The sequence below is a fragment of the Eubalaena glacialis genome, chromosome 3 (assembly GCF_028564815.1).
Source record: "Eubalaena glacialis isolate mEubGla1 chromosome 3, mEubGla1.1.hap2.+ XY, whole genome shotgun sequence".
Classification (NCBI taxonomy): domain Eukaryota; kingdom Metazoa; phylum Chordata; class Mammalia; order Artiodactyla; family Balaenidae; genus Eubalaena; species Eubalaena glacialis.
The window spans coordinates 38883008-38894363 of NC_083718.1; the positions used below are offsets into that span (position 1 = coordinate 38883008).

At 56.6% G+C, this 11356-nt stretch overlaps 1 protein-coding gene across 1 annotated transcript; it reads left to right on the forward strand.

The window, feature by feature from the left end:
* The first annotated feature begins 1292 nt into the window (after nucleotides 1-1292).
* Nucleotides 1293-11356, forward strand: LOC133086964 (thimet oligopeptidase-like). The gene is given in 15 exon segments (XM_061183728.1): nucleotides 1293-1331; nucleotides 4560-4699; nucleotides 6647-6709; nucleotides 7211-7504; nucleotides 7652-7947; nucleotides 8148-8189; nucleotides 8192-8487; nucleotides 8489-8523; nucleotides 8603-8858; nucleotides 9256-9285; nucleotides 9663-9677; nucleotides 9776-9846; nucleotides 9980-10113; nucleotides 10755-10891; nucleotides 11111-11356. Coding segments are annotated over 15 exon segments (2094 nt in total).

Consider the following 11356-nt stretch of genomic DNA (forward strand, 5'->3'; position numbering starts at 1 on the left):
AAAAAGTAAATTAGAAAAAAAAAAAAGCAAGCCCTGGTCAGGTGTGACCTTGGGCCCAGGGCCATTGGCACACGTTGTCATGTGGGACGTTCTTCCTTAGACTCTTCCCTCCCTCCTGTGTCACTGTCACTTCCTCCAGAACCTTCCTGGACTCCCCTACACAAGCCGGGGTGTGCCCTCACCCGCCCTGGATCACCAGAATTCCAATCCCGGCCCCACCCTTCCCCGCCAGGTAAAGAACTGTGCGTGGTCAATAAGACCGTAGAGGTCATTGGCTATTGCTATTGCAGCTGGAATTGTTACTGTGTTTAGATAGGGTGACCAACACCCGCCCCCAGTTTGCCCAGGACCGCTCAGGTTTGAGCGCTGGAACTCTGGGGAAACCCTCAGTCCCGGGGAACCCCAGAAGGCTGGTCAGCCTATTTAGGACGGATCTTTCACTTGATCTCCCAACCCCCGAGAGCCAGAAAGGGAATCTCCCCCCTCCTTCCATTGTAACCTTCATTCATTCATCCACTCATCCCTTTATTCAACTCCTTTATTCAGCAAGTATTTATGAAGCATCTACTACACAGCAGACACTCTTCTAGGTGCTGGGGACATAACAGCATCCCTGTCCTCAAAGAGCTCACGTTCTAGCGAGGGCAGCAAACAGTAAACTGAGAAGGTGTGATTTATTACATGGGGATGATGTCTCGGAGACCACTGCAGGGCAGGGGAGGTGGGAGAGGAAAGGGGCAGTTCTAAATGCAGGCGCTGACCAGATCGGGGCAGACCTTGCCCTGGGCCAGGCTGGTTGCTTCAACACAGCTGTCCTCGCCCAGGGCCATCCTGCCCCCGCCTCACCCAGTTCTTCCGTGATGTGTGGGGAAAATCTGTGGTTGTCACAACTGGGGGGGGGAGGGGCCCCTGGAATCAAATGGGTGCGGCCAGGGATGCTGCTAAACCCCACACAGTGCCCAGGAGGGGCCCTCAGCAGAGGATGACCCGCCCCGAATAACCCCAGTGCCGCGGGGAAGACCCTGCACTAATATTATTCAGACCCACTGGTGCCCCCAGATTCCTGCACAGGCAGGGACTCTAACCGGGTCACCTCTGTATCCCGAGGTGACCTAGAGTGGGGCAGCCAGGAGGGCTGAGATGAGTATCGGGGGTGAAATGACAAATCTCTGTGCCCACTCTCCCCGCCGCACCCCAGGGGCGATGGCCTCTATCTCCTCCCTGTGCAGGTAGCTTTTCCCTGAGCCATTTCTTCTTGTCAAGGTCCCTGTTGCAGGTTGGGTTCCCCGAAGATGACGTTGAGAGCAAGGACTGGAGTGCAGGTGGTTGATGTGAGACGTGCAGGAACAGATACAGCTGCCATAGGGTCCCGCAATTCCACTCCTGGGCATAGATCCGGAGAAAACTCTAATTCAAAACTATACATACACCCCTGGGACTTCCCTGGTGGTCCAGTGGTTAAGACTCCGCGCTTCCAGTGCAGGGGGCATGGGTTCCATCTCTGGTCAGGGAACTAAGATCTCACATGCCGTGTGACAATAAAAGAAGAAAGAAAGAAAAAAGAAAGAAAGAGAGAAAGAGAGAGAGAAAGAAAGAGGGAGAGAGAGAAAGAAAGAATGGAAGAAAGGAAGAAAGAAAGAAAGAAAGAAAGAAAGAAAGAAAGAAAGAAAGAAAGAAAGAAAGAAAGAAAGAAAGAAAGGATACATGCACCCCAATGTTCATTGCAGCACTATTTACAATAGCCAAGACATGGAAGCTACCTAAATGTCCACTGATGGATGAATGGATAAAGAAGATGTGGTACATATATACAATGGAATATTATTCAGCCATAAAAAGAATGAAATAATGCTATTTGCAGCAACGTGGATGGACCTAGAGATTATCATACTAAGTGAAGTAAGTCAGAAGAGAAAGACAAATATCATATGATCTCACTTATATGTGAAATCTAAAATACGACACAAATGAACTCGTCTACGAAACAAAAACAGACTCACAGACATAGAGAACAGACTTGTGGTTGCCAAGGGGGAGAAACATTGAGGGAGGGTTGGACTGGGAGTTTGGGGTTAGCAGATGCAAACTATTAAATATAGGATGGATAAACTACAACGTCCTACTGTCTGGCACAGGGAACTATATTCAATATCCTGTGATAAGCCATAATGGAAAAGAAAAAAGTTTTATTTATAGGTTCCATCCCTAACTGAGCTGGCCCATCCCCTCCCATGGTTCTAAGTGCAGCCCGAGGCTGCAGACTTCCCACCGTGGTCTTCAGCTCCAGAGCAAGCCACCTGCAAACCACCCACATCTTCCCAGGGGCTGGCAACCCCCCTTTGCTACTGATTCCAAGACACATCCAGATAGCAAAAATGTGACCATGAAAAGAAACTCAGGCATGTTTAAATCAGGGAAATAACATTCTTATCTCTGTTCAGTACTCGCTTAATTTTAGAATAGCTTAGAGTTACAAACAAGTTGCAAAGATCTGTACAGAGTGTACAGAGTGCCCTGGACCCTGACCCAGTACCCCTATTTCCAACTCGTTAGTACCTTAGTACGACATGTTTATCCAACTAAGGAACCAAGATGGATACATTGTTATTAACTAAAGTCCACACTTTATTAGAATTTCCCTAGTTTTCCCCTAACATCCTTTTTCTGTCCCAGTCTCCTCTGGGCTGTGACATTTCTCAGACGTCCCTGGGTTTTGATACCTTGAAAGTTTTGAGGAGGACTGGTCAGGTATTTTGTCCCTCAATTTGTTTGTCTGTTTGTTTTCTGATGTTTTCTTATGGTTGGTCTGGAGTTATGGGGTTTGGGGTGGAAGATCCAGACAGAGATAAAAATGCCATTCTCCTCAGGTCACATCAAGGATACACACCATCAACGGGACTTATGGCAAACGATTTTACCCTTGATCACCTGGCCAGTATCGTCTTTTTTTTTTTTTTGCTGCGTTGGGTCTTCGTTGCGTGCGGGCTTCTGTAGTTGTGGCACGGGGGCTCAGTAGTTCTGGCTCCCAGGATCTAGAGCGCAGGCTCAGTAGTTGTGGCCCACGGGCTTAGTTGATCTGCGGCACCTGGGATCTTCCCGGACCAGGACTTGAACCTGTGTCCCCTGCATTGGCAGGCGGATTCTTTTCTTTTCTTTTTTTCTTTTGCAACCAAAACTTTAATCCCAAGGATTCTCACAAAACATATTACAAATGACAGCATGAAAAGAAAAATTGCACAGTAACTCCAAGTTCAGCTCTACAATATACTCTTAATCTGGCAGAACATTGTTATCTTGATAATCTCAAATTTCCAAAAAATATTACAAAGAGCTATGTATTCATGTACAGCAATCACAGAGGGGACTTATGACCTAACTCAAAGGTAAACTAACTTCCTTGAAACTTCTTAGATTCTAAACTCCCTGGACAACCTCTTGTCCGGTGTGAAGACTAGTGGAATTTTTAAACCTCTAATCTAGGGTAAGGGTGCGGTTTTCATTTTTACCTGCTGGCTTGTGTTCACAGCACCTTTTAAAGACTGCTTGCTTAACTACAGCTGCATACCATATCCCAGCTACAGAAAGTCTTTTCAATGTTTGCCAGTGTTGTTTCCATAATAGTAAACATCACACTTTAGGTGGGCAGGAGTTAGAGTTTTATTATCAGTCTAGGCAAGACCAAAACTTCAAAGCAAATTCAATTTTGCTTAAGAGAACATTGTAAGGTAACAATTCTTCATATTACATGCCTCATAGGACCCATTTCAAACCATAGAGAATGACACCTTTATGTGTCACTGTCCCAAGAGACAAACAAATGTGAACAACTAAAACATTTAAAAAGTGCACCAAGCTTCGGAAGTCTCAAACAAAACTTGAATTTTCTGTACATACTCCTGCCAAATGAAGTTATTGCCTGTACACCACTCCTCTTGCAAAGTGGTCTTCTATTTCCTTTCATTTGACCTAGATCGGCTAGGAGACCTAGAGAAAGATTGGGACGGCTTGTGATTTCTCTCCTGGGACAGTGATCTCTCTCTTCTCCTATATCTAGAAAGGGACCTGCTCTGGCTGACGGAGAAGGCTCTCCATCTTGGAGATGTGTGGGAGGTGGAGGACTCCTCCTCCGATAATCATCTCGAGGGCGACGACCCCAAGAAGGAGGCGGTCACGATTTCGACTTCTCTTTTCCCCATTCGACAGGTCCACTCTTACTCGGCAGCCACATGGTGTTCTCCCAACTAGTTCTCGGACAGCATCGGCTGCATCTCGGGGATCTTCACATTCAACAAGAGCGAAGCCGGGAGGGTTTTTAGCAACCCACACACTTCAGAGTGTTCCATAATAGCCTAAAGCTCGTTCCAATTCAGCCTTGTTACCACTGTTTCCAAGATTCCCTACATAAACTTTACAGTCCAATGGACAGGAATCACGATGCAAGACCCTCGTGGCTCCTGGGTTTCACGGGCCACAGGGTGGTCCCGGGCCTCTAGAATCTGGCAGCTGAATCTGCTCGCACAAGCTGTCCTGTGGGGATGCTTTTCCCCCTATGTGTCCAGCCCGGGGCCCTGCTGTCTTGGCCCGGCCTCCCGGGTGAGAGGGTGAACCCCAGCTCCCTGGAGCAGACACTCAGAGCCCTGGTGACCGGACTCACGGCTGACGGGGCTGGAGCGGCGGCTGGACATGTGTGGCCAGCCTGGTGGTGTTTGGCCCCGTCTGCAGTTCCAGTTCCAGCTGAGAAAGAGCCTCCCTGTGTTCTTTTCTCCTGGTTGTGTAAGGATCCCCGGTGTCATGTGACAGAAATGTAGATGGTGTGTTCTTTCTCTCTTTTCTCCCTGCTTCCTCTCCTCCCTCTCTGCCTCCCTCTCTCCCTGTCCCTCTTTCCCTGTTCCGCTCTCCCTCTACCTCTTTCCCTCTCCCTCTCTCTCTCCCTCGCTCTCTCTCCATCTGTCTCTTCCTCTCTCCCTCCCTCTCTCCCTCTCCCTCCCTCTCCCTCTCTCTCTTTCCTCTCCCTCTCTCCCTCTCCTTCTCTCCCTCTTCCCTCTCCCTCTTCCCTCTTCCTCTCCCTCTTCCCTCTCCCTCTCTCCCTCTCCCTCTCTCCTCTGCCTCTTTCCTCTGTCTCTTTCCTCTGCCTCTTTCCTCTCCCTCTTTCCTCTCCCTCTTTCCTCTCCCTCTTCCCTCTCCTCGCTCCCTCTCCTTCTCTCCCTCCCCCTCTCTCCCTCCCTCTCTCCCTGTGCCTGTTTCCCTGTCCTTGTTTCCCTGTTCCGCTGTGCCTCTACCTCTTTCCCTCTCCCTCCCTCTCCCTCTCCCTCCACCTCCTTCCCTCTCTGGAGAGGGAAGGAGGTGGAGGGAGAGGGAGAGAGAGCAGGAGAGGGAGGGGGAGAGGGAGAGAAAGGGGGGGAGAGGGAGAGAGGGATAGAAGGAGGGAGGGAGGGAAAGACATCTCTCCCTCCCTCCCTCCCTCTATCCCTCTCTCCCTCTCCCTCCCTCCCTCTCCCTCCCTGCCTCTCCTCCCTCTCCCTCTCCCTCTCCCTCTAACTCTCCCTCTCCCTCTGTCTCTCCATCTCCCTCACTCCCTCCCAGAGAGGGAGAGACGAGACGGAGGGAGAGGCAGAGACAAGGGAGAGGGAGAGAGGGAGAGGGAGGGGGGAGAGAGGGAGAGGGAGAGGGAAGAGGGGGAGAGGGAGAGAAGGAGGAGAGAGGGAGAGGGAGGGAGGAAGAGACCTCTCTCTCTCTCCCTCTCTCCCTCTCTCCCCCCTCTCTCTCCCTCTCCCTCTCTCCCTCTCCCTTGTCTCTGCCTCTTCCTCCGTCTCTCCATCTCTGGGAGGGAGTGAGGGAGATGGAGAGACGGAGGGAGAGGGAAAGTTGGAGGGAGAGGGAGAGGGAGGAGAGGGAGCGAGGGAGAGGGAGAGAGGAATAGAAGGAGGGAGGGAGAGACGTCTTTGTCTTTCCCTCCCTCCCTCTATTCCTCTCTCCCTCTCCCCCCTCTCTCTCCCTCTCCCCCCTCCCTCTCCTGCTCTCTGTCCCTCTCCCTCCACCTCCTTCCCTCTCCGGAGAGGGAAGGAGGTGGAGGGAGAGGGAGAGGGAGCACGAGAGGGAGAGAGGGAGAGAGGGAGGGAGAGAGGGAGAGAGAAAGAGGTAGAGGAAGAGGAAGAGCGGAACAGGGAAACAGGGACAGGGAAAGGGGGACAGGGAGAGAGAGAGAGGGAAAGAGGGAGAGGGAGAGCGGAGCAGGGAAACAGGGACAGGGAAAGAGGGAGGCAGAGAGGGAGAGGGAAACGGGGAGAGGGAGGGGGGACGGATAGAGGGAGAGGGAAAGAGAGAGAGGGAGAGAGGGACAGGGAAAGAGAGACAGGGATGGAGGGAGGGAGAGAGGGACAGGACAGGGCAAGAGGGACAGGGAGAGAGGGAGGGAGAGAGGCAGAGGGAGAGATGGAGGGAGAGTGAGAGACAGTGAGGTAGAGGGAGGGAGAGAGGGAGACAGAGAGGGAGACAGGGAGAAGGGCTGATGGGGGCTCCCTCCCCATCCCATCCTCTGCCCACTGCTTTCTCTTTTTTCTGCTTCAACAAACACCAGGCGCCTTTTAGATCAGCCCTGAAGTCAACGTTGATGCTTGGACGGCCTGACCTCCCCGCTGCCTTCCAGCCCGGGACCACAGCTGGGAGATGAAGTCTGCCGGGCCCTGGGCGGTGGCAGCGGGCTGCACAGGCACCTCTTCTGACGCCCAATCTCTCCTCGTTTACGAGGCAGCTGCCAGCTCCCCTCCCTGACTCCCCAAGATTTGGGGCCTTTTTAATATGTGTCGATAATGCCATGAGCTACTATTTAGCTTTTCCACAAGGACCCATCTCCTGAAATGCAGTGGTTTTCAGCCTTGGCTGCACTAGAGAACCCCCAGGGAAGGGAGAGACATCTGTACCTCCCTCTCTCTCCCTCTCTCTCTGTATCTCCTTCTGGCTCTCTCCCTCTCCCTCTGGGGTGATGCCCAATGAGCTCAGATTCGCAGATGTTCCCCCCATCCCCTCTCTGTGCCTTGCGTGGGGTCTGGGCCTTCTCACTGTGGCCCAGGTACAGCCTTGACATTCAGACATCGGTTCCTGCAAGGACACTTGCGTTTGGTCCATACCGCGTGTGGCTGCAGTCTGTGCTTCTCCCGTTTAGCATCTTCAGTAGATGGGGGCGTGCATGAGCCCTTCATCTTCCCCGCAGACACCACTGGTGCTTGCTCGGCCTCGCGGGTGATGCGGGGGGCACGGGGGACAGTCCTGTGTCCCCACCTTCTTGGGCTGCAGACAGGCCATGTTGGTCCTGTGGTGACTGGGGGCTCCCAGGAGAACCCCACCGCAGACCCGGAGAGGTGGCCCCAGAGAAGGTGGCGTACGCCTGGGGCCGGGCCTCACTAGCCAGCCACGGGCCACCTGCAGCAACAGGCCTCTCGCTGTCCAGCGGCTGGGTGTTCGGGCGCCGTGGGGATGAGCTGCTGTCTGCACGGCAGCCGAGTTTGTATTGTTGAGCCCGGGGAGGCCCCTGGGTGGCTCCTGGAGAGGCTGGTCGCATTTCTTCCTGCCCTTGGCCTTAGAGCTCATCACGGTTCACGCCGTTTCTGGTTCCAAAAGGACCTGTGTTCATAAAGACCACGTGTTAGGACAGCGCCAAAGTGTCTAGAAATCCGGGCCAGGAGGAGGAGGGAGGGGGATTGGCTGTGCCCGCCAGTGGCCTGAGAGCCCTGCCCGCCTACAGAGACCTGGCCCGGGGCCTGTGGGGAGGGCGTGGCCCACGGTCCCCAGCGCTGGCCGTCTCTGGGTTCCAGGAGAACTGCGCGATCCTCGGGGAGCTGGTAAGGCTGCAGGCTCAGAAGTCCCGCCTGCTGGGGTTCAGCACGCGTGCCGACTCCGTGCTGGAGATGAACATGGCCAAGACCAGCCAGGTGGTGGCCACTTTCCTAGGTAACCCCGCCTCCCCGAGTCCCAGTGGGGACGGGGGTCAGGCGGACCTTGACTGGACGTGGTGCTGCCTGAGACCCCACTGTGTCAGCCCTTGGGGGTCGCCTTCCCCAACCCTTCATTCTGCCTCGAGGGGCGTGGGGTGGCGGGCGGCTGGGGGGCTGCCACAGGGACATAGCTGAGCCTCTCTCCTCCGCCCGCAGATGAGCTGGCCCAGAAGCTGAAGCCCGTCGGGAAGCAGGAGCGGCCGTGATCCTGGAGCTAAAGAAGGCTGAGTGCCAGAGGCGGGGCCTGCACTTTGACAGGCCCATCAACGTCTAGGACCTGCGCTACTACATGAACCAGGGGGAGGAGACGCGCTACCACGAGGACCAGTACCTGCTCAATGAGTCCTTCCCCATGCAGGTGGTCACGCGCGGGCGGCTGGGCATCTCCCAGGAGCTGCTGGGGCTGACCTTCGACCTGGAGGAAGGCGCCAACATGTGTCACGAAGAAGAAGATGTGAGGCTCTACACGGTCCGGGACGCGGCCTCGGGCAAGGTCATCCATCAGCAAGTTCTACCTGGACCTCTACCCTCGGTGCATGCGTGGGGGAACCTGTCGGCCGTGGGCCGGGGCTCCTCTGTGGAAGCGGGGCCTCACCCGCGTCCCTCCCCAGGGAAAGGAAGTCCGGGCACATGGCCTGCTTTGGCCTGCAGCCGGGCTGCCTGCAGCAGGATGGGAGGCGCCAGATCGCCATCAAGGCCATGTTGGCCAACTTCACCAAGCCTACGCCCAACCCGCCCTCCCTGTTGCAGCATGATGAGCTGGAGACCTACTGCCATGAGTTCTGGCAAGCGATGCACCAGCTCTGCTCCCAGGAAGTTGCGGGCGAGGGGCTGCAGGCAGGGGGCGGGGAGGGCCCGGGCTCTCCCGTGGTCCTCAGGCAGGCCCTCGCCATGGGATTCTTCCGCTGATGTCACCCCGCACGTGGCGACGCCCTCGGTGTCAGTTTCCATCATCAAACCCCACGCACTGGGCGCGTAAACAACGGAAGTGGATGTCCTCGAGACTCTGGAGGCTGGAAGTCCCAAATCAAGGAGTCAGGACTGGTTCCCTGCATGTTAAATACATGTATTCAAGAGTTGCCTTTAAAAAACACAAAATAGAAGAAAGGAACGTTGCATGCAAGTCTGGTGACAGGCGGTGATGAGAACCAGAGGGTAGGCTCTGGGGCCGGGAGCACCGCGCCCTGTGAGGCCCTGGGGCTGCTGCCAGTCTCGGTGGAGGCTCAGCAAGTCCCAGTGACTTCCCAATGGGGGGCGTCCCCAGCTGAGCATCTGGGCCCAGGACCCAGTGCTCGTTCAGTCTTCCTGCGGTCAGCCCTTCGTCCTGAGAGCGATGCTCTCACAGGCTGCAACCGGAGCGCGTGGGGACACTTTACTGAGCTGTGCAGCCGTCACTACTGCCCTGTTCTGGAACATTTCCCTCACCCCAAAAATGTCCCTCACGCCCTTAGTTATCATTCCCTCCCCTCCCCTGCCCCTGACAACCAGGAACCCACTCTGACTCTGTGGATCTACCTGTTCTGGACGTTTCCCCTCAGTGGGGTCACACCCTGTGTGTCCTTCTGTGTCTGACTTCTCTCGCTGAGCATCATGTTCTCAGGGTGCATCCACGTGGCAGCGAGTGTCAGGGCTTCACACCTTTGCGTGGCTGAGGGCCGGAAAAAAGACAAGCGAACAGAAAGGCACGTTGCCTGCGACTCTGGTGACAGCCGGTGATGAGAACCAGAGGGTAGTCTCTGGGGCTGGGATCGCCGCGCCCTGTGAAGCCCTGGCGCTGCTGCCAGTCTCGGCGGGGCACGGGCAGCGCCGTCCCCCAGGAGCTGCTGGACAAGCTCATCAAGTCCCGGCTGGCCAACCCTGCAACCCTGGTGCAACCCCTGCAACCCCGGTGCAGCCGGGCCGAGGGAAAGGAAAGGGGTTCCCGGACCGCCCGGGTGGAAAGCGCGGCCTGGACACAGTGCCAGCCCCCTGTCTCCTTCCTCCCGCCCTCCAGGCCTCTTCAACCTGCGCCAGATCGTCCTGGCCAAGGTGGACCAGGCCCTGCACACGCAGACGCCCTCGGACCCGGCCCAGGACAATGCCCGCCTCTGCCAGGAGATCCTCGGGGTCCCAGCCACGCCAGGTAGCCAAGCGCGCGCCGGGCCCACCTTAGCGGTCGGTTGGCGGCTACTGCCCAGGTCAAGAGGATCCTCTGGTGGTGTGTGAAGGGGGACCGACTGACGGGCTCTGGCTGAGGCCCGCTGACCTCTGGCCTCTTCCTGCCTTGGTTCCTGGGCTGGTGCCTCCAGCTGTGGCCCGCAGAGTCTGAGGGTGGGGTGGGCGTATCTGCACGTGCTTTCTGGAGAGCCTGGAAGAGGCAGGAGAAGGCTTCATACCCCGGACGGAACGCGTCGACGAGGTTTGCCCATGCGTGTCGGTGCAGTGCGGAGACGCAGCTCACTCCCTCGTGAGCGCTTTAACCCGCGCTCTCCCCGTGCTGGAGGGCGAGCCCTGACTCATCCCTCGGAGCCGCGGGCAGCTGTCCTTGTGAGAGGCTTAGGGGTGAACCCTCGTGAGCTTCAGCAGAAAGTCGGCAAAGATTGATTTGTGTCCCTCCACTGAGTTGCCCGCAAGGTCCCCGTTTACTAGAAGTGTTGGGCCAATACTCCCTCTAGTGGCAGGGGACTCAGACAGGGCTGCTTTGAGGCCCCAAGCTCTGGGCTCTGGGGAAGGGGCACGGAGCGGCCAGGGGGCCGGGCAGGAGCCTCTCCGCGTGTGTCCCAGTGACCCACCTGCCTGCGACCTTCGGCCACCTGGCAGGAAGCTACGACGCCCAGTCCTATGGCTACCTGTGCAGCGAGGTGTACTCCGCGGACACGTTCCACACACGTTTCAAGCAGGAGGGCGTCCTGAGTGGCAAGGTGAGAGGCCGGCCTGCCGTGCAGACCAACACGGAGGTCCTTGGCCTGGGCCTAGATGATTGTGCCGCCCGCCTGGGCCTGCCAGGCTCTGAGGGCCCTGCCCTGGACCCCCTGCTCCCCTGCCCTTTGTTGAGTCACAGCAGAGGTGGCCACACCCACACCCACACCCTCAGTGAAGGGGGTGCTCCACCCTCCTGCAGCCCCGCCCCCTCTCCTCAGGTTGCCATGGACTACAGAAGCTGCATTCTGAGGCCAGGGGGCTCCGAGGATGCCAAGGGCATGGTGAAGCTCTTCCTGGGTTGTGACCCCACGCAGGACGCCTTCCTCCTGAGCAAAGGGCTGCAGGTTGAGGGCTGCAAGCCGCCGGCCTGCTGCCGGCACGGGGTTTTGCCCCCCACAGGCGGGCCGGGGGCCTTAGCGCCCCGTCGGGGCGGGGGACGGGCCGCGTGTCCTCCCAGCCCCTGA